The sequence below is a fragment of the Eurypyga helias genome, unplaced genomic scaffold (assembly GCF_000690775.1).
Source record: "Eurypyga helias isolate BGI_N326 unplaced genomic scaffold, ASM69077v1 scaffold24147, whole genome shotgun sequence".
NCBI lineage: Eukaryota > Metazoa > Chordata > Aves > Eurypygiformes > Eurypygidae > Eurypyga > Eurypyga helias.
In genome coordinates, this window is record NW_010264017.1 from 28,331 (window position 1) to 49,862 (window position 21,532).

General features: G+C 47.4%; 1 protein-coding gene across 2 annotated transcripts in view; it reads left to right on the forward strand.

Annotated features, from left to right (window-relative positions):
* NR3C1 (nuclear receptor subfamily 3, group C, member 1 (glucocorticoid receptor)) overlaps positions 1 to 21,532 on the forward strand; it is a 62,576-nt gene that overhangs the window by 26,549 nt on the left and 14,495 nt on the right. Inside the window, exons 2-3 of one of the 2 annotated variants that reach the window (XM_010156262.1) lie at positions 12,391 to 12,554; positions 17,606 to 17,722. In XM_010156262.1, the coding sequence (XP_010154564.1) occupies positions 12,391 to 12,554; positions 17,606 to 17,722 (281 nt within the window). Of the gene's footprint in view, positions 1 to 12,390; positions 12,564 to 17,605; positions 17,723 to 21,532 lie in introns of both variants that reach the window. The other variant, XM_010156263.1, reaches the window with a different exon arrangement.

Genomic DNA, 21,532 nt, shown 5'->3' on the forward strand with positions numbered 1-21,532 from the left:
TCAAAAGGTAGGATTGATTGATTGAGTGTTCATCTGACAGGCAACGGGAATGTTTGAAGGAATTGGCAGATATTTTTTTTGGTTTTTTCCTTCATTTTTCCCCTCCCTATCCTGTGACTTGGCTTTACCAGATTTTTGTCCCATGTATGCTCTTTTCAGGTTCTTACAGCATCCTCTGTGCTTTGAAATTCTTCCTAGCTGCAGCTCAAAAGCAGTATTTTGGTATTTTTATATTGTTTGGTTTCATGAAAAATACAAGAAACTAATTAAATACCTGGTTTATCAGTAGCCTTTGTAATTACACTTTTGCAGGGTAGGAAGGACGTAGTGGGTAATACATAGCCTCTAAACTTGAGTTAAACACCCCGTTCTTTCGGGTGGTGAGTGGAATGATCTCTATCCTCTTCTAAAATCATTATGCAAGGAATTCTGCCTTTTACCATCTTTCAGTATTAAACAGCTTTCTGTTTTTTTCCATGAGGAATTCTACAATACTTACTGGAACACACACTGCAAACTGGAGAGCAGTGACTTAAAAACTTGTTGCAGATGTGAATACGACAGACACTACACTAAGTAAATTGTGAGCAGTGACCATAGTTAATTGCAGTCAGTTAAAATCTTTTTTGGGGCATCATGATCTATTCTACTGGCAAAGCTGAGTGACCAAGTAGCGTAAGGTACTGAAAGGTGATGATAGACAGCGATGGGCTGTAAAAGATTTGTAATGCCATCAGGACCCTTAGAAGAGCATGTCTAGTTGTAATGAACACTGAGATTCAGGAAGGGAAAAGGTTGTTTCCCACCAGTGAGGTTTTTCATCTTTTTCTGAAAGAACGTTGGCATCGCCGCTGTTTCAAACCCGCAATACCCGGGCGGCACGCGAGGTGCTCTGGGAACCAAGAGGTGCTGTGGAGGTAGGTGTGTGAGCCTCGAGGGTTATCGGGCGGGCCACCTTCGCCATCGTTGTGTGAGGGGGGTAAACAGCCTGCTAATGAAGTTTACAGATGGAGTTGGAATCGGGAGGGGTTCCCAGTGCTGCTCAGGAAGAGAAAATATACAAAGAGGCAGAGATGAACAATGTGGCCAGGAAACCCTGTGAGGTTCAGCAAGGAAGGACTAGAGCTTCCTTCATCTCACAGGGAGGGGGAGAGGGGGGGAGGCAGAAGAGTGCGGGTAAAATAATATGTGAAATCCAGGAGAAAGAAGGCAAAATGAAAAGTAGTGGGGGGTGCACCAAGAGGTGTGAAGCTCAGGAATATGCAGCAAGAGGGATGTGATGAAACATCTTGATAATCTTGAGTGTGGGACGTGGATGCCAAGTGGAAATAAAAGCAGATAATAACCTGTTGCCTATGCGTGTTACAGCAGAAACTAATGGCTGAAGTGTTGACAAAAGTCATTATAGCACTCTGCTAGATACTCAACAAAGCCGGCTAAAGCGCGCGGTGAAAACTGTGCAGTTGCTAGACGCCTCTTCCAGGTTATGGTCCTACTTGGTGCTCATCCTTCTGAAATCTTGCACGAGTTCAGGTGGCTGGTTTTGTGTCGATAAGCAACCTTGCTACAGGCTTTTCTTCCTGGTCATGTGTGGGGAAGAGGGGTTTTGTCTATATTCGTTGGATGAAGTGTGTCAGAGTCACTTGGAATGAAATGAAATGGTGTTACTCAGGGCATCAAAGACACTCTGTGCTGGTGAGACCTCACCTGGAGTGCTGTGTCCAGTTTTGGGCTCCTCAGATCAAGGAGGACAAGGAGCTACTGGAGAGGGTCCAGCGCAGCGCCACGAAGATGATGAAGGGCCTGGAGCACCTTCCACATGAGGAAAGGCTGGGAGAGCTGGGTCTGTTCAGCCGGAGAAGAGGAGGCTGAGGGGGGATCTTATCAGTGCTTATCAATACCTTAAGGGTGGGTGTCAGTAGGATGGGGCCAGGCTCTTCTCAGTGGTGTCCAGTGACAGGACTGGGGGCGGTGGCCATAAACTGGAAACAGAAGGTTCAGCCTGAACGTGAGGAAACCCTTCTTCCCTGTGAGGGTAGCAGAGCCCTGAACAGGCTCAGAGAGGTGGTGGAGTTGTCATTCGGCAACTTCCTGGTCTTTAAGTTAGGTGGACTACTGGCTGAAGCGAGTTAACAGCATGCATGTTGACTGGCTGATATTTCGGGAATATTTTGCTGTTTTGTCTGTTAAAAATACAGTATTCATCCACTGATTTATTCCTTTGGGAGGGGAAAAGGTTTGCTGCTTCTTCCCACCTTTGTGTTAACAGGAGGAGGAGGGCATCTCAGAACTTCATCAGTAATTTTGAAGTTAATACTGATTTTACAGGTGTTTGGCAATAGAACAGGCATTTTTTAACTGGGAAATAGGGTTGGGATTTTACCTAGCTCTGCTCAAAGCAGGTGGCATTTAAGGAGAGTATTTTTCTTCCTTGAGAATCTTGTTTAAACTCGGCTTTGGGCCCTTTTTGGTTCACTGGTGTGTTTTTGAGCTTCTGGACTCCTGTTCAAAGTTTAAAGAACAATAACTAGTCAAATGTAAAATAATGTCAATTGACCCAACCTATGACTCAACAGTCAACCGAGTCATCCTGGATCCGCATCAAATGGACAGAGGCCAAACCCTACAATTGGCATCCATCCCCGTCCCTCTTCTCCGCGTGTTTCCACTGAAGCAGCGCCCGGTGCGCAGCACGTTGGTGAACGCTCCACGAGAACCGCTCCGCCGCCTACGGTATTGGTTCCAGTGACAAACGCGTGTGACGGCCTGTGCCGGGGCGAAGACGCATCGTGCAAGGCCTTGTACAGAGCAGCAGGGAAATGGAGTTTGTGCACTGAGGAATTTCCCATCTTGACTTCCTTCTATTACCAGTTCCGCTTTCCAACAGCGCTTCCTTCAAGGTCTGGAGGAAGCATTAAGGAAGAAACATTCCTTTCTGCTTTTCTTGCCCTATTTCCATCTCTCCCTGCTCCCATTCCTCCTCCTCCTCAGAGTTAAGGTTTTGTTTCTACTTGAGTCGTGTTTATTGATGTTTGTTTGTTTGTTTGGGGGGTGCTGGTTGTTTGGTTTGGTTTCCAGCAGAGCAGAAATCGGTTACACAGTGCTGATAAAGGCACAGCCTGTGGTGAGTAAGTCCGTGTATGTGTCCATGACAGTCAGGGTCTGGACTAGTGTTAGAGGGTTGTACTGGCAGCAGAAGAGTCGTGATTTATTTTTTTTCCCCCTCAAATAGCAGAAATTAATTTTCTAATTATCACTTTGAATGTATTTATAGCTTTATGACTTAATTTGACTATGCAAGTGTTGTCCTGCAGCTTTTAACATACCTGTTCTGTGACTGCTGCAGTTTAATCTTTCACTGAATTTCTTACAGTACCATTAATAGTTTTCCATCTACGTTCGAGGCAGCTTTCCAGATGTCTCTTGCCTTCTTTCCTAACAGCATCATTTTGGCAGCCTGCGACCGCAGTCCTGGGAGTGACACCAGCATTCACACCAGAGCAACGCACACCACTCACACTGAGGTCATTAATGGAACAAATCCTGGCTAATATTTTAGCTTGGGTTCCTCTGATACCGCGTTAATAACGGTGCTGTAATAAGGGGTAAAATACTTGTCCGAGGTGTGCTGACTATATAGGATGAGCTGCAGCGTGACTGAGATGAGCTCGTGGGTCTGTCTAATAGTGACAGGATGTCTCTGCGCAAGAGCTGCTGCTTGTCGAATTCGGTCTGCTAGCAGGTGGAATTAGTGTGCTAAAGGGCGTAAGATAATATATTTGGGGGGGTACATTGGCTTTTGGTTAGTGTGAAAACTAAAAAACTGCTTCCAAGAAAGTGTCACACAGGTGAAACAACCTCTGTAGCTGCTGGGGTCGGAAACGGTGCTGGCTGCCTTCAGAGGCTGGATGGACTAGGAACAGCTTCATGTATTGTGCTTAAAATGGAAAAAAGAGCCCCAAAACCCCAATTCTGATTGGATTTTGGAGCTTTAGTCTACCGAGGGCATTAGCCTTGCAGCCTTCCTAGGTGGGCTCTCCTTGCACCTTAGCTTGTAGACGCACATAGAGCATCACTGACTTCCTGGAAGTCACCCTTTCAGGTGATCCCCAACCCCTCTGTAAAATTATATGTAGGTCAAATGCATGTTTGGTTATCCAGCAGAGCGTAAAGAATGAGCATGGCCAAGGGTGAGATGATTTTGTACTTGTATGTGAAGAGTTTAAAGGTTCTGGCTTCTGTCTTAGGAGTTATTTTCCTGCCCCTTATATTTAAGGAAGCGAGGATGCACAGCGAATTGAAAAAACCCCAAATAACAAGACCCCAGCAAACAAAAGCCCTTTGGGAAAACAGGCATCAACTGGTTCCTATCGAAATGAAGCCCTACCCTTGAAGGTACGGCATCTTGGCTGCGTTACCGGAGCGCTGTAATAAATGTAAAAGTTTAGAACATATAATTTAATTATCATATTCTGGTCGTAAATACTTGAGGGCTGTAGTACATTTGAAATCCCGAGAGCTCCGGCTAAGGTTGCAGCTGCAACATCAATTACCATTTATCCATTCCAAGAAAGCTCTGCCTGTGCCCTTGAAACCTTTACGTTCTGGAGAGTATCCAAACGGGGGGGGAGAAAAAAAAAAGTGGCGTTGTCGCTCGCTTGCGTTAGTGTTTCTCTCTCGCTCCTCCGCGAGCTCTAAAATGGTAGCGGCCGCCATTTCGGAGCGGGGAGCGGGGGTGCCTTCCGTGCCAACGGCACCCCTGAGCCCACCCGGCGCTGGCCTGGGGACAGCGGACGCTGCCGCGTCGCCTGCGGTCAGACACTCGTCCTCGGGGCTGCGAATGAGTGTCGTACGGACTGGGAAAGGGGAAGAGGGCCCGGTGCCCGCGGGAAGCCCGCGGTGCTTAACATGGCGGGAATCTCTGCACGTTACTGTTCTGTCAGTGTGACACCGCTACCTGCCCTTGCTCTCGGGGCGCGTTCGTAGTTGGTAGAGTCTCGTTCATGAGACACGAAGCGGCTGAACGGTAGTCCCTGATGGCGGAAGACACGCTCCCTGCAAAGCTGTGGAGAGAGCGCCTATTGTCATCCAAGCTCCGCTGAACGCTCGTCATCACGATGGCCGCTTCTCCGGAGCAGCAGGCCTTGCTGGGGCGTGCACGCGTGTCCCTTGCCGGGGCGTGCACGCGTGTCCCTGCTCCAGCAGCTGCCGTCTCAGCAGTGCCTGTGCCGCTGTTGCTCTTCCCGGAGAGCCCTGGGGCGTTGAGGCTTGGGGTAGCCGTGGGAGAAGGCAGCACTTCTGCACGTTCAAAGCTGGTAGGTACTGGGGTTCCTAATAAATCACTGTTTCTTCACATGCTTGCGGAGAACAGAGCTTAGGTTTGCAGTTCAGGTGCTTCTTAAGACCCCTGGACTGTGCAGGGATCAAAACCCTGCCAGTACCAGGGTTTGACTGGTTCTGTACAATCCTGGCATGAAAGGGATCCATTCCAATTTAATTAGAATTTTTTTTTGCCCATAGTCAGTGTATTTTTATACATCAAACTTTTGCCAACAGGTCTACATAAAGCCTTTGCTTGGTGTGAACCGAAGGCAGCGTTTTGTTTGGAACTCGGCCGGGGCACTGTGCTCAATGCCCTTGTCACGTACCCGAGTTGCTGGAGACGCGCAGGAACGTCCGTGGTGGCCTCGTGCAAAGTGGCGAATCCTGCGGTGCTCTGGGTGCCTTGGAGGGATGCAGAGCGTGCCTTGGTGGGTGGGTGGAGGGGGTGACGATGGGGCTTCGCTGCTTCAGGTCACGTCTCCTGTTTTAAACTTCCCTGTGAATCAGAATCCCCGCGCTCCGCCGTAAGTTAGGGATGCGGTTTATCCCGACGCAGAGATGGTGTCCTTGTAAGATTGTAAACCAGCACCTTTCTGTATCCAGCACTGAGGTGAATTCGGCCGTGGCTTTCCCGGGTGACCCGTTCCTCGTGTTGGCGTTATCTTGGTCCCGCTCCGGCCGTGCACGACACTAGACCGTTAGTTCAGAATCTGGTTTCCTGGTTTATCAAGTCATGATACGGCATTTATCTGGGTGCGTGATAACGGAAATGGCGTTAATCATCTTGGCTTTCGGGCGGGCTGTAAAACACTGCTGCTGGCCGCTTTGATTCGCGGCTAAATGCTGTAATCCCACTTTTTGTTTATTAGGGCGTTGCTGGCGACACGGCTCTGATGAAGAGCAGCCCCTTTAAGCATAGAATGGGAAAGAGAACCACCTATGAGGCTATTGGGAGGGCTGGCTGGTTTGCGGGGGTTTCGTGCGGTCAGTAGGAGTGTTTGAGTCGGCACCCCAGGACACCGGTGACTTCGGGTACGTCGCTGTGTGTTGGATGCCCGTGCACAGCCTCGGCGGTGCCAGCCGGACCGAAGGCCGGCTGCATCTCTGCTCGTCTGCAGGTAGCTGGGGGCAAAACGCTGGCTCTTAGCAACTAACCTGAAGCGAGCATCTTACGAGAGACCGAAGGGGCCATCGTAACTGCTGGTTCAAGCTCCAGCAAAATGCGTGTTTGAAATGATTTTCAATTGACAATACACTTTGAGTTTAACGCTGTAATGAAAAGTCCAGTGTCAATAACCTTGTATTAATTTTTTCCCTGCTTGAACTGAAAACTACTTGCCTGCCTAAGAGGGTGTAAAAAAATAATTAGTAGTTTCTCTAGTTAATAAAGAAACAAGCAAGCAATTGAAAAAATGTAATCAGTGGGTGAATGCAGCTGAGTGTTTACATTGCTCTCGTTGCTGGAAGATAAGAATGAGGCCCTGATGGCAATGACATTGAAAATCGTTTCTTGACTGCTCGTTTGGTGATACGACTTAAACCGAGAAGTGACTGGCTTTTAAGACCGTGCTAGTTCAACACTGGGGTGACTTCGCCGGAGGACCAAGGCTTTAGGGTGCGCAGTGTCACGCAGGGCGAACGCGGCTCGTGTTTGTGAAGCCATGGAAGTGGGAGCCGAATGAACGGTGTTTGTAACCCGCTTTAAACCTCAGTAATAGTCACATTTTGTGCTGTTTCTTCCCACCGAGACATATTGCATCCATTTCTTTCCATGGAGTTGGCAGTTGGGCATGAATAGCGTTTTCTTTCAGGTTTTTAGGAGCCAGTTGCAAGTGTCCTGGTTTTGTAACTTAGGAGGGCACCAGGGAATGCCTTAGTTGTCCGTATGACTGAAAAAAACCCTTGCATTATGCGTTTCCCCTGAACTTTTCTTCAGGGTAGACTTTTTCGAAAGGTGAAGGTGGGCAAGGTGACGGCTGCTGCTTTGCCCAGCACTCCGCGGGTTCCCTGAGATGCTCCTTCCCCTCTTCTGTAGTGGGCAGCCTTAAATGCAATTTTTCAACTGCTAAGCAAGTTCCGTTCACCTTGTACGTCTGTAACTGGCTACTGGTGCTAATTTAATTCGCATTTTTTAAGGAGAATTGACCCCTCAGCAGAACTGTGCTGGGCACGGTTCGGGCAGAATGTGATCAAGGCTGGTCACCTGAAGCTTTCACGTGCTGAAGAGTCGCGGGTTGTAGACTGTGACTAATTAGTTCCTGAAAGGGTTCGTCTCTTCATCATCTCACTGGATGTTTTTTTCATGTAATAAGGTAACAGGAAAGTAGCATATTTTTTAAATAATGCCCTAGTGTTGTCAGACTGGGTGCGTGGGAGCGAGCACGCCCCGGGCTGTGCCGGGGAGGCTCTGTATTCCCTGTAAAGTTAGGAAAATGAGGAAAAAGCGACTGATTCCTTCAGTAAGGAAGGAGAACACTGGAGGGAGTTCCCTTCAGCAGAGTCCCATCTTTGTCAGATGTGTATAGCTGGTGACAGAGCCGGGTGGCTGGTCACCCGTATCTGATCTCCCGGCCTGGCTGACCTCGCGTGGCGGGGGGGCGGCTGACTCAGCCGGCCCCCGGCGGGACGCCGTGACCCACGGCGGTGGGGACCCTGGCAAGGGAGAACTTCCCACCGCCGCAGACCTTACCGCTCCCGGCTTTAATGAAGCTTGAACCTTGAGCCTGGTTTGAAAACCTCTGGTAAATGATTAACACGGGCATGGCTGTGGTTAAACAGCTTCATTTCTGCAGAGCTCGGTGCTGTAGCTGCATCTTCTCTTTCCATTTTACCCCCCCACGTTTCCTTGTCTGGAAACAAAAATTGCATCTATACAAACAAATAAAGCTATATATAACCAGTTTCTGAAAGAACACGGGGATGGAGCTTGGTACCCCTAAACAAATACCACCTTGCCTCCCAAAATAAAGTTTAATTAAAGGTTTATGAACTTGGAACCCTTAAAATCTGGATTTGTGTTTTCCTCTCTCATCTGCACTCCTCGACTCTTTCTTTTGTTTAGATAAGAATCATAGTTTATTAGGTTTTTGCTGAGTTTAAAAACATGTCTGCAAATGACTGAAAGGTAACTTTATTATTGTATTATCTCTGAGTGTAACTTCCCTCCTTCACCTCTTCCTTAGGAAGTGGTTGTTTGTCTTTTTCTACATGTAACTTTACAGGTGTAAAAAATTTATATCAAACCTCAAACCTGTTTGCTGTAGCTCTTGCAGGAGTCCTGATGCGCTGTAACCCTTCCTGTTCTCCATGTTTCGGGCAAGCAAAATTGTGTTGTACACAACCAGGGGGCTGTCAGTGTCTGGCAGCTCTCCACACAGTTAGTAAATATTGGCCTTATCTGATATAGCCAGGTTTGAAGAGATATGCCAGGAGCCCAGATTAGATTGCTGGCTACTGCTTTATTAATCAATGTAATAATTTATTTTTAGTTTTGTAAGTCATATCATCTGTTTTCTTTCTCATGTTACACTGTCGATGGTGCTGGTACAGAAAATGAGCCCTGTTTAAAAATTAAAGGTGATGGAAAAGTTTCAGTGGAATATGTTTGGCGCTGCCATAGTTTCTGTGACAGCTGATGAATTTTCCTTAAAAATGCTTTTGTCAGAAATTCATAAGGTGTAAAGAATGGAATTTTTGTATCTAGATTAGCTGTCTTCAAAAGTACGCATAGAAAGAGGATTCCATCTTTTTCTGGTTTTAATCATTTTCATGAACTTAAGTTATATATTCCTTCCTCAAAATCACAGACTCTCAGTCTATATTTGAATGTTTAATCTTGAGCTTTTTAATGTAAGAAAAGGAGCTGCTGGGTCTAAAACCTTAGAGAAAATAAGGAACCTGTCGGTAGCTTGTCACTGGCCAGCAATTGCTGGTTTTATTGGGGGGGTGGGGAGGGTTATGAGGTAAGTGTTGCTGTTTTGGTTTTGCATGTGACACTACAAAGTGGAGAAAGAATTCAATTTCTTTTTCCAAGTTGATCAGTAAGCTGGGGGAGGGAAAAGAAAAAAAAACACCACCAAGACAAAATCCCCAAAACCCAGCCCAAACAGCAGAAGAAAGTATTACATGTGTCATGGGAAAGGAAGCAGAGCTTTGCAGTCAGAATTATTTGTCTAATTGGGCAGGAAAGCGGTGAGGGAGCAAAGAAGCAAGTGTGGGTTCCCAAGCCTGGGGCTCCCTCTGGAATCCCAGTGGAGCAGCAGCCGGAGCGAAGGAGACCCGGAGCCTGGAGGCACCGTGCGCAGGGGCAGCCGGCTCAGCGACCTGCCCCGCCGCGGTGGTGGTCTGTGCCGTGCTGCGGGGACAGCCCGAGGGCTCCTCCAAGTACGGACAAACCCGAGATGTGCTGTGAAAAGCAGGAGCATCCAAAATGGGCAACATGCCCACAGTCCGTGTGGAACGTGGCCACCAATTCCTTCCCTGCCCCACGACTGGGTCTCCTTCCCTGCAGAAGCAGATCTGAATCCTCATCTTCCTTAACCATGAGGTTTTTTCCTGCAAACCCATAGCCATTGGCATCTATCAGCCGATTTCCTCCGTGGAGGAGATGGGGCCAAGCGAATGGCAGCTTCCTTCTTTACAGTATTCATTCCTAGAGAGCCTCTGCACTGAGGAAGGCAGGCGTGCTGCGTAGAAATTAGGATGAGTGTGTAATTAAAGATGTGTGTTTGTAAGGACATCAAATAAATGTAACTGGCTTGAATTACATTCTGCCATTACTTGGATGTTGAGTGCTGGATTGTGCAACCTTAGCGCTTTCATACAGCTTTCTGCTCTTTAAAAGAAGCCAAATCAATTAGAAAACACAGAAAAGCCATCGTATGGATCGTAAACAGGGTTGCAGCCGACTGGTGATGGCCACTTGAGTTGACAGACCAGGTAACGATGGCTGCCAGCCTCTTCGTGCAGTAATAGAGTAGGAGCGTTGCAGCGTTTCACAGATGTTTGAGTTCTTTCCCAAGTTCTGGAAAGAGGTGTTCTTTCCTGGGTGGGCTTTTTTCTTCCCTCTTTCCTTAAGGTTGACTCACTCTACTCCATTCCCGCTGCTAGCCTTCCCTATGGAAGCCTTCGCCCACCCTTGTTCCGCTGCTATTCTTCCCACGGCTATTCCAGCGGGTTCGAGCTGTTGCTATGGTCTCATCTGGGTTTGGCTTTTCTGCTCTGCCCTCTCTGCTCTAGCCTCAATACAGGTCACCTTCTCCCCTGCTCGTCACAGGCTCTGTTTTTAAGACGGGTCTATGTGTGCCTGCACTGACTCCTGTTTAGCCCTGGCACATCCGTCAGTGTGGCTTCACTGACATGTTAATCCTGGTTTGACTGTTACCCCTCTGTACTGGAGTGGTGGAATTCCCACTCCTTGTGTCTGCTTTTCTTCCCTAACTCCCTCCCAGTAGAATTATAGAATCACAGAATGGTTTGGGTTGGAAGGGACCTTAAAGATCATCTAGGTCCAACCCCCCTGCCATGGGCAGGGACCCCTTCCACTAGACCAGGTTGCTCAAAGCCTCATCCAGCCTGGCCTTGAAGACATCCAGGGATGAGGCATCCACAGCTTCTCTGGGCAACCTGTCCCAGTGCCTCCCCACCCTCTCTGTGAAGAATTTCTTCCTGACATCTAATCTAACCCTCCCTGATTTCAATTTATACCCATTCCCCCTTGTCCTGTCACTACAGGCTCTTGTAAAAAGTCCCCTCCCAGTACCCTTGTAGCCCCTTCAGATACTGGAAAGCTGCAATGAGGTCTCCTTGGAGCCTCCTCTTCTCCAGGCTGAACAAGCCCAATTCTCGCAGCCAGTACAAGCAAGCGCAACAGCAAAAGTCCTTGGAATGAGAGGAAGGGCCATTTCTCAGTTGCTGCCTGGGGATGGGGCACTGGGAGGATACCTGCTCGGATATAAAGTCTCCCGGGTGTTGGGAATGTTTTAATTTGGTCTGGAATTTTAAGGGGTTTGTGACTGAGAACTATGTCATTTTTTAAAACGTGTGACCTAATTTGGTCAGGCTTTCCTGAGGAGAGGAAAAGTAATTTTCCACGCCAAAGCCAGCCCCCATACGACTGTTAAGCTCACCTTAGGGAGCGAGGATGCTCCGAGAGTTTCCGGGTAATGGCACCAGTGTCCTACAAACCAGGTGATTTTCTAGTGTCACCGGGAAAGCAGCTGGAGCCCCATTGGACAAAGGGGTTTTCACAGAAGATTCTAAGTTAAACATACAGTATAGAAATTGCCTTGTTAAAGTTTAAAACTGTGAAAATCAGCTCAGCCACGTAGGCATTCTCCGGGGGGTGTGGGCAGCCTTCCGCAGGCACCACGTCAGGTTTGGGCTGGCTTGTTCACACGTGCTGGGCAAGATCAGCTCCTGCACTTTGGCACAACCACTGCTGCTTCAGGGAGTAGAAGCACCTGGGAGGGGACTGCGGGAGAATGTTCTTTATTCCAGCACTTTCATTTTTGGTGAAGAACTAACCCTTCCCTTGTAGGCAGCCTGTATGTTTACATATGAAAACCTGATGCTGAAATTGGGGATAGATACTCTCCTAAAACACTGGGTGAAATGGTCATTAGTTACTGTAAATATGTATAAATATGTGGCTTAGTTAGCACAGCTTCCAGTATCCCAATATTCCAGTGTCCCAGTATGACCTGTGGTGGTACTGGAAAGGGAGCTCTTGCAGGTCTCAGTGCGGACTGCAGGGAATGTGACAGTAATGGAAACAGTATGGAATGATAACGTGATTTAAGGGTCTATTTTAAAGGCTAGGATAATTGTGCAAGAAATCTGGCTTCAGAGATTTGCCGGGGACGTAATCTTGACCTGGTCAAGTAGGCCGTGAAAAACCCATACAGCGTTACTTAATTGGTTGTTTAACTGTTTCAGCCTCTAGTGAACTTTCGCGGGCAGAGCTGTAGGGGTTGAGGACAAGGGCAATCTGTGTCTTGCAGTCGTGAATGTTTTGTTTGCCAGTATCCCATAGCTCTTAATTAAAGGTGGTTTTCTGCTTTCTCATAGCCCTGGAATGAGATCGGATGTAAGCTCTTCTCCATCCACCACCTCGGCGACTACGGGACCACCTCCCAAGCTTTGTCTTGTTTGCTCTGATGAAGCTTCTGGGTGTCATTACGGGGTTCTTACTTGTGGCAGCTGCAAAGTGTTCTTCAAGAGAGCTGTGGAAGGTAAGGCATGTTCCGATGAACCTGCTGTCTGAAAATATAAAAGCCACGTACATACTGTCCACATTCAAAACCAGTCCGTGTGATCCTACTGGAATGCATGTTTTTTCTAGAGTCCTACTAGAAAATCCCATCCATTATATCAAAGAATCACTAAGGTTGGAAAAGATCTATAAGATCATCTGGTCCAACCATCAGTTCAACACTCCATACCCACGAGACCATGTCCTCAAGTGCCACATCTACGTGCTCCTTGAACCCCTCCAGGGATGGTGACTCCCCCAGTCCCCTGGGCAGCCTCTTCCAGTGCCTGACCACTCTTTCAGTAAAGAAGTTTTTCCTAATATCTAACCTAAACTTCCCCTGATGCAACTTGAGGCCGTTTCCTCTTGTCCTGTCACCAGTTACCCGGGAGAACAGGCCAGCACCTGCCTCCCTGCACCCTCCTTTCAGGGAGCTGTAGGGAGGTATAAGGTCCCCCCTGAGCCTCCTCTTCTCTAGGCTGAACACCCCCAGCTCCCTCAGCCGCTCCTCATCAGACTTGTTCTCCAGACCCTTCCCCAGCTTTGTCGCCCTTCTCCGGACACGCTCCAGCATCATTATGTCCTTCTTGGAGTGAGGGGCCCAAAGCTGAACACAGCAGTTGAGGTGCAGACTCAGCAGTGCCCAGTGCAGGGGCACAATCCCTTCCCTGCTCCTGCTGGCCACACTGTTCCTGACACAGGCCAGGATGCCGTTGGCCTTCTTGGCCACCCGGGCACACGCTGACTCATGTTCAGCTCATATTCACATATCGCTGATCTTCTCATAGTAAATAGCACTGGTAATGGTGTGTTATCTGAAGCAGAGATTCCATTTACAGCTATAAAATGCTCCCATTCACTCACGGTGTAAAAGGATGCATTGTTGTCTTGGCGTTTTGTTTCTTTTGTTTTCTTTCACTGTTGTTTTTGTTTATTTGTCCTATTTATATATAGATATTGGTCTGTGTGCATTAGACTTGTAAAGCTTGTGATTTTGAAGCTTAACGTGAGCTGGTCTGTATATAAAACCACGTGTGAAACTTGACAAATCTGTTGGGTGCGAGGCTATGATAGTTTAACAAGATCTTAATATCTAGCAGTATTGGTTAAAGTACACACGTGTCCACGTGTGTTATTTGCAGGAGCAGCTGAGGAACAGGATCATGTGTGTGGTTATGGGTCATGGAGATTTCTTCCATCGCAGGAAGAAAATCATTCGGGAAAACAGATGGTGGAAAACTGCACGTGACTCTGTAGCGTGTACAGCAGAATCTGTGATTTTGGGGCGGCATAAGTAGCTGGTTTGTAGCGAACTGGGCTGCAGGTAGGACTCTTAAGTATCAGGGAGATGCAGGGAAGTTTATTCTTGGTGTCTCTGGGAGGATGGCGATTCCTCTGTTCCTCCGCTCTTAGTTAAACCTCACGGGGTTTCTTGCCCTGTGCCACCTTCCTGGAGTCGTTGCTGGGTACTTTGGAGTGAATCAGGCTATAATTCCCTGCTACCATTTCTGCAAGTCGGGTTTCACTGGAGAAGAAGGAAGGCTGCTTTGACAAAGATGAGCCACCATTCAGTCTTTCACAAGAGGCTTTCTCCCAGGTCCCAGCTTGCTGGATGCAACAGGAAGCTTTGGAAATGCAAAGCCCCTTGGAGGGATCAGAAAAGTTCATCTCGCAGTTTTTGCCAGTCACAAGGGGAGCGGATGTCAGTGCTGTGGGAAGCTGAGGCTGTTTCTGAAATAGAGGAAGAGACAGTGTGAGCTCAAGTGCAAAGCACTGAGCTGCCTGGGCTCTCCTGACTCCCAGCTGGTCCTGTTTGGAGCTGCACTCCCGTTTGGAGCCAGGCTCTTCATTTGAAGCAAATAATCATCTGTGTCTTTAATGAGGTCACTGGATGTCCCTCGGACGTAGTAGTATGTGGCAGCTGGATGTATGTCACAGCGATGGGTTTGCCCATCCTCAAGCTTAAACAAATCACAGAAGTATTGACACACCAAGGAATCAACACAGTAATTCCTTTTGGTGAGTGATGCGACCTGCAGCATCTTGTATCAACTGCATTAATGTTGAAAATGGGAGCAGGCTTGTAGCTGAAAAACTGCAATAAATTCCTCAAGACTTACCTCTTGAGTAAGTCTTTCATTTTTATTGTTCCACAGATTACCCCAACCTTAATCCTTCCGATCAGATACTGTGGATGTTTTCAGGAGCTCTTCAGTATCTGTTAGCTTGAGTGTTGACTTTAAGGAACCAATAACTTGCTTTTGCCTCTTATAGGCATCTTTCTCATTAGGAACATGTGGAAAAGGAATTTGTTTCCGCAATATCCTTTGCGTTAATAGCTGCCAGGCACCTGTTTGTGTGTGGATTAAGCTGACTCTGCACATTGCTTATCCAGCCTTTAGCCTGAAACCCTTCTTGTACCTTTGTCTACACGCTTGTGTACCGTGAAGGAAACGGTCCCAGAAACCCAAAGTATCTGTGTCGAGAGAATCGATATAAAGTGTATTTCTTCCAGCAAAGAGGAGAACTAGAGGAGCAGAGGAAGGGTGAAGGTGGAACAGCAACCGTATATTTATACGCAGTTCCTCACACAAATGGGCCTTTCTTCAGGAACCCAGGGTGGCCACCGGCAGCTTGTTCTAGTTCTTATTTTCATGGTGCTTCACAGCCCCCACAATTCAGTTTCTCTGCTCCCAGAACCAGCCCTCACCTCCCGTTACCCCCACCCTGCTGCCAACCCAGATCTGCACCACTCTTCCCACCTCCTCTCCCTTGCCTTGCTTCAGGTCCTCACACCTCCCCAACACCCCTGCCTCCTGCTGTGCTCCAGATCGTCCTGCTTCAGCATTTTAAATTCCATCTTCCAAAGTCCTTTGTCTGCAGCTTCTCACGTTTTTGTATGCCGTGTGCTCAAAGGAGCCAAGGCTCATTCAGCACCAAGTTGTTGTGGGCGCTGCGACGTTGAAGAGCATCCGGCCTCTGTCAGGTGCCCCGTCAGCTGTAAATCCCCTTGGAAACCTCTCCGTTTGCTCACTGCCAGCTTTTGCCCGTGCACCGTTTGTGGAGTATCGCTGGGTTTTGAGCAGCAGAGATAACTGAAGTGCGTTCTTTCGTGCGTGCCGTGTCCTGGGGGCAGCAGTCGGGCACGAAGCGGAAGGTGGCATCCACTTCCCTTCAGTCTTCCACGAAAGGGTCACACAACAAGGCAGCTTTAATATAATGTAGTGTGTGCAAATAGCGTAGCTTTCACCTAAAAAAGGCAAGAATAGGTAAGCCGTAAATACAGGAAACCAAACGGTGCCTTCATGAAGATAAAGCTCTTTGTTAGGAAGAAAGTGGAACAGCTCCGGAAGAACTAAACCTGAAGCGTCTGATTTGGGTGTGTGAAACCATGCTCTCATTGCACATCTTTGAGGCTTGAAGCTCTGCTCTCTGTTCTACGGCAGCGGCGACAGAAACTCGTCGGCCTTGTGTTGCCTGTGTGTTGTATATGTATTGGTGTGAATCCTGGCTCTGTTTTCTGAGTTACCTTAACCGCAAGCATTAATCAAGGCTTCCTCTTCTTCAGATGAAGAAGGTAGGAAGGATCATTCAGAAAAACCTTCAGGGCTTCCTTGGAATAGCCACTAGAAATACTTCACAGGAGAAGGTTGGCTATAGCCATAGCAACAGACTGTGCGTGCCCGTAATTCTCACAGCTGGCTTGAAAGAAATTCCTTAATCAAGCTTTTGCTGTGGAAGATGCTGTCATTAATAACTTGGTACTTGGAAAATACCTTTGTTTCTTGCAATATTATGCTTTCAGGACTCTGAAATATAGTGGAAAAGCCCAGGTTGCAGCTTTCTGCCCCCTGAAGAAACAGCTTTCTTGATCTGGAAGAAGGATACATCCTTTAGTAATACCTTTCTCTAAAGAAGTTGAGACATTTATCCATACAACTCAAATGATTAGGAGTAGATGCTACTCTTTAGTTGCCCTGCTCTTAACAGCTAAGTAACCCAGTTATTTTAATGTCTGTAGCTCAAGTTGCCATGTTTCTAGGGTCAATTTTGCTCTGAATCGGTGAATCCATAAAAATGGTGAATCCATAAAAATGTCAGAGAACGTGGTGAATGTTCTTTTATGGTGAATCCATAAAAATGTCAGAGAACATGGTTTGTCCAGTTCAGACAAGGAGGACTTGTCAAGCTAAACAAGGAGGTTTCATGTCTTCCAAAATGATGGAAGCTGTGGCTGTGCATCTGTAGAAATGTTAACATTTATGTTTATGAAGCTGGAGCACCTCTCCTATGATGAAAGGCTGAGAGAGTTGGGCTTGTCCAGCTTGGAGAAGAGAAGGATCTGGGGAGACCTTATAGCCCCTTCCAGTGCCTGAAGCGGCTACAAGGAAGCTGGGGGGGACTTTTTACAAGGGTCTGTAGTGACAGGACAAGGGGTAACGGGTTTAAATTGAAAGTGGGGAGGTTTAGATTAGATATCAGGAAGAAATTCTTCCCGGAGAGGGTGGGGAGCACTGGGACAGGTTGCCCAGAGAAGCTGTGGATGCCCCATCCCTGGAAGTGTCCAAGGCCAGGCTGGATGAGGCTTGGAGCAATCTGGGCTAGTGGAAGGTGTCCCTGCCCATGGCAGGGGGGTTGGAACTAGATGGTCTTTAAGGTCCCTTCCCACCCAAACCATTCCATGATTCTATGAGTGTTATTTACATCTCTTGTGAAACTGAGGGGAGATTGGAAGCATGCTGTAGAAGATAGCTCTGAGAAAAGTTGCTTTAAAAATAGAATTTGCCTGATGTTAACATGCAGAGAAGAGGGATTCTAGCTACATCTATTGGCTTTGGTGTCTAAATATGAGAGATCTGTTTGGTGTATAGATAGATGAAATGCTATGGGTACTGATCTTACTTTTGCAAGAAATGAAGCGCGGTCAGTAAAGGTGTTACTGAGTCCCCCGACCCCAGTGTTACGGAAAGAAGGAATCTGCCCCTCTGACTGTGGAGCTTATGGCAATTTTATTTCCCTTTCTGAACACAGGGCAGCACAACTATCTCTGCGCGGGGAGGAACGACTGCATTATTGACAAAATTCGGAGGAAAAACTGTCCGGCGTGCCGCTACCGGAAATGTCTGCAAGCCGGCATGAACCTCGAAGGTAAATCCCTGTTTTATTTGCGGGTCCCAGACAATAAAGGTCGTGCTGCCGGTGCAGCTAAAGCAGTTATCTGCGCGGCACTTGTGTGTGTTGGAAACGAGGACTGTGGCTTGTGACACGTCTGAGTGTTGTAACGACAAGCAAGATGTCTTTGCGCTAAGATTTCTCCTCTGCGTCCCTATCCGTGCTCAGTTGCTCCGTGTCTCGGTATGTTAAGCAGGAGTGAGTCACACACAGAAAACAGGGTTATTTTTTATTCCTGTCAGCAGTTATATCTTGTTGCTTTTCCACTGGATCTGAGGCAGCAGAACTCTGGGAGAACTGTAGTTCCCTGCTGGGAAGGATGATGCCTGCCCATCCTTACCCAGGAGGGTGACCTGACACTGAAACCGCAGAGGAGAGGGAAAGCCCGCAGACACAGATCTGTTGGAGTGGGGCTTATCTCTTCAAGCTGAAGAAAAGGAAGTAATTTTTATTCATGCTGTGGATTCTTCTTAAATGCCTGCCAGAATCCCCCTACAAAAGATAGGTTAAATAAATAAACTGCATGTACCGGTGCATGTTTGTTCTGTCAGTCCTGGATGGCTTATGAGAAGCTGAAGCCCACATCAGGTAGAGATTTAGCAACAGTTGTAAAATGGCTTAAAACATTTTTATTAGTGCCGGCTATGGTTTACGCTTGCTGTTTTTCCCTTGAGCTGTAGAGATTAATACAGTACTTACTAGCCTAGTTATCACGGTGATGCTTGTATAATCACAATTGTCACATAGAATGAAAATGTCAAAAATGTATTTGTCAGATACAAATATGAAGGAGTTTCATTTCAGTCACTGATAATATCTTTTGGTAAAACCTAACTGGTGAATTATGTTACAGAGATAGCTGATACAGATATTTGAGTCTCTTAGCACATCCTTTCTTCCTCTTCTGCTTCCAGCCTCTCGGGGGGTGAATCACCAGGTTTTCTTCCCTGCAGGCGGCTCTACCTGCCCCTTCCTTCTGAGCAGAGGGAAGAGGCCAGGCTGAACGCTCCCAGTCACATCCCGTACTGCGTGGCAGAGTGGCAGGGAAGAGAGGAGGTTGCTGGTGGGTCGGTTTGCGTAATCTGTGTGCAGGAAGTGAGGTACATCTCTTAACAGCCCAAATCTGTGACAGTGGCTTCGAAAATAGATCCCTGAAGTACACGAGGTTGTCAGCGAGTGTCCCCTGGAGCGAGATTTAGCTCGGCGGGTGCTGAACTTTGCACATCAGGGTAGTGCACTTGCCTTCCCGTGGTGTCCAAGGTGGAAAGATCTGATGTCCTGCTGGGCTGGGCTGGCCAGTAGCAGCAGAGGCAACAGCAAAGCCTAGAGAAAGTAGAGAATAATGCAGAAAACCACAATTTTCATCTTGAGGTGGAAAACAATACCTTTGGGTTGGAGCCTTGGTTCTGTTTTTTCTCCTCACAGTTGTTTTCAAAATACAACCAGCATTTATCTGTAGGAGTGAAGCACCTCATCATGTCTATTGCTCTAATAGCAAGCTCTGCCATTCCCTGCATCAGTTTATTGAACTCTAAAGCAGCCACCGCTGTAGCTTTCTCGGGCTCTAGGGCGTGTGCTTTGTGTTGTCTAGAAAACCAGAATTGAAGACGGCTGACACTGGCCACTCTCCTGCATGTAGGTTGGAGCCCTTCCAACTGTGGTTTGTTTGCCTGAATTTTGGCAGAGAATCCTAGGGAATTGTGACTTTTTTGGAGGATGGATGTTGTTATGTAAGTCGTTGGGAAATGGAGGAGGAAGCTTTTATGAGTGAGAGGAAAAAGAGGTCTGGAAGCTCAGCAAGGCAAAATGGAAGGGCCCAGGGTAGAGTGAAACGGTGAAAAGCAACCGTGAAAATGAGGCACCCTTGGACAGATCCGAGCAGGTGGGGGATAGGTCATAAGAAACCTGGAAGGCAGCGTCAAGGGCAGAAGAGACCAAAAGAGAGTTCCTTTTATCTTGGCTATTTTTGGGTCACGGTTCAGGATTTACTGTTGTTTAAATGATCATTAAATTTGCATGCTTTATAGTCAGTCATTTTTCTTCCTGAAAAGTCATCGAGCATCTCCTCGGGGCACAAATAACGGTTAGGAGCAAGCCAGTTAATGAACTGCAAGCGATCCAGGTGTCCTGAAGGCCCCTTTCGCTTGCTGCCAGACTTCCGCCATGAGCCTGTCCAGTCACAGGTTGAGTATCCCTGCGTTTAGAATACGAGCAGTGAGTGTCGCTGGTCGTGGGCGGAAGACTTAACCTATCTTTAAATAAATACTATCTTTAAATGCATGCCAAGCATCTACCATGCAGTGTTTGAATTCTCACCTGCTCCTGTTCTGAGACAAAAGTGGCTCCTTGCACACTAGAAGCATCTTGGTGATTTATTCCTGTGGTCTGATTGATCATCCATTGCACCTTTGGCCCCACTTCCCACCCTGTTCTGGAGCTGTCACTCTGTTGCATGGCTTTTGGGGTGTAGGGGGCTGGAAAAAGGTACAGCAATCAAGCGGTGCAGGTACCAGGGATTTGTAAGGTAGAATGATGGTTTTCTGTGCTACAGCCTGTGTTTCTTTGAGTTTTCATTTCCGCTTTCATCACTAATTGACCCGAGGCAGGCTTTGGCACCCTTTCTCTTTTTGATGTGTTTGAAGAAAAGATTTATTATTAACTTTTATGCCTGTAAAAAGTCATCTCATCGTATTTTTTTTGGCCTTTCATACTGTGTTTTATAGTTAAACGGTTGGCAGTTTATGGGTTTTTTTTCCTGTCATCTTCCTCTTGCATTTATTTCAGTTTTTTGAAGGATCTCCTCCTCTTTCTAATAATATTCATTGCCCTGCTCTGTAGCTGCAGTGGATCTTGTCATCATAAACCCCGGGTGAGGTGCGTGGTCTCCGTCTCTATCTGGCAGTGGTTAGTCTTCAGCGTGGTGGTGGGAATGTTTCGCCCTCCCCGGGACAACCTGGCTGGCTGGCAGTCTGCAGGAGGAGTGGGCTTGGGAGGGAGGTTGTTTTTAACACAAGATCTCAGATGCTTTTATTTCCATGCCAAGTGTCTTCTGTAACTCTCCCTAAGGAGCTGGGTTTAAATTTGGTGTATTTGTATATTTGAAGTTGAATAGTAAAGGATTACATGACCTCAGCCTTCTTTTCTTGTGAGTTACAACGGCATATCTAGGGCTATGCTACCAGACCTGACGTAATCATTCTTGCACAATGCGTTGTCTGATCAGATACACTTCTCTTGATTGTAATTTTACGACTTTCTGGCCTGGGTTACTCCGTGCCAGGGTCTGCGCTAAGCTGAAGGCACATGCGTGTGTCGAAGCAGTTCATTTGCTTTTGAGAGCAAGGGTAATGGGACAAAAAATGCCAGAATGCTGACAAGGTTTTGGGGCAGCTGTTCCAAAATGTAGGTGAGAATAACAAGAAGCCTTTTGCTCCAAGGCAGAGAGTGATGCTATTCCCTCATGACAGTCTTGGCAAACGTGGCCAGTGTATGCGCCTTTGGGAGAATGCGATTTATACAAGGTCCACCCAGACTTGCTTACCTTCAGCAGTCGGTTCCTGAAGAATCTGCCATACCCAGTGGGAGAAACGGGGTGGGGAGGGGGATTTTTACCTTGCTGAGCTGCAGGGTTGGTGCGTTTCTGATGATCAGACGTTCTGAATAGATCCGTGGAAGCTTTGAAAGTGAAACCACGTTACACGAGGCTTTTTTATGCTACTGATTTACCTTGGAAGCTGCAGGACAGAAATCAATTAATTAACGGAGGCACGGGAGAAGACGGGGGGT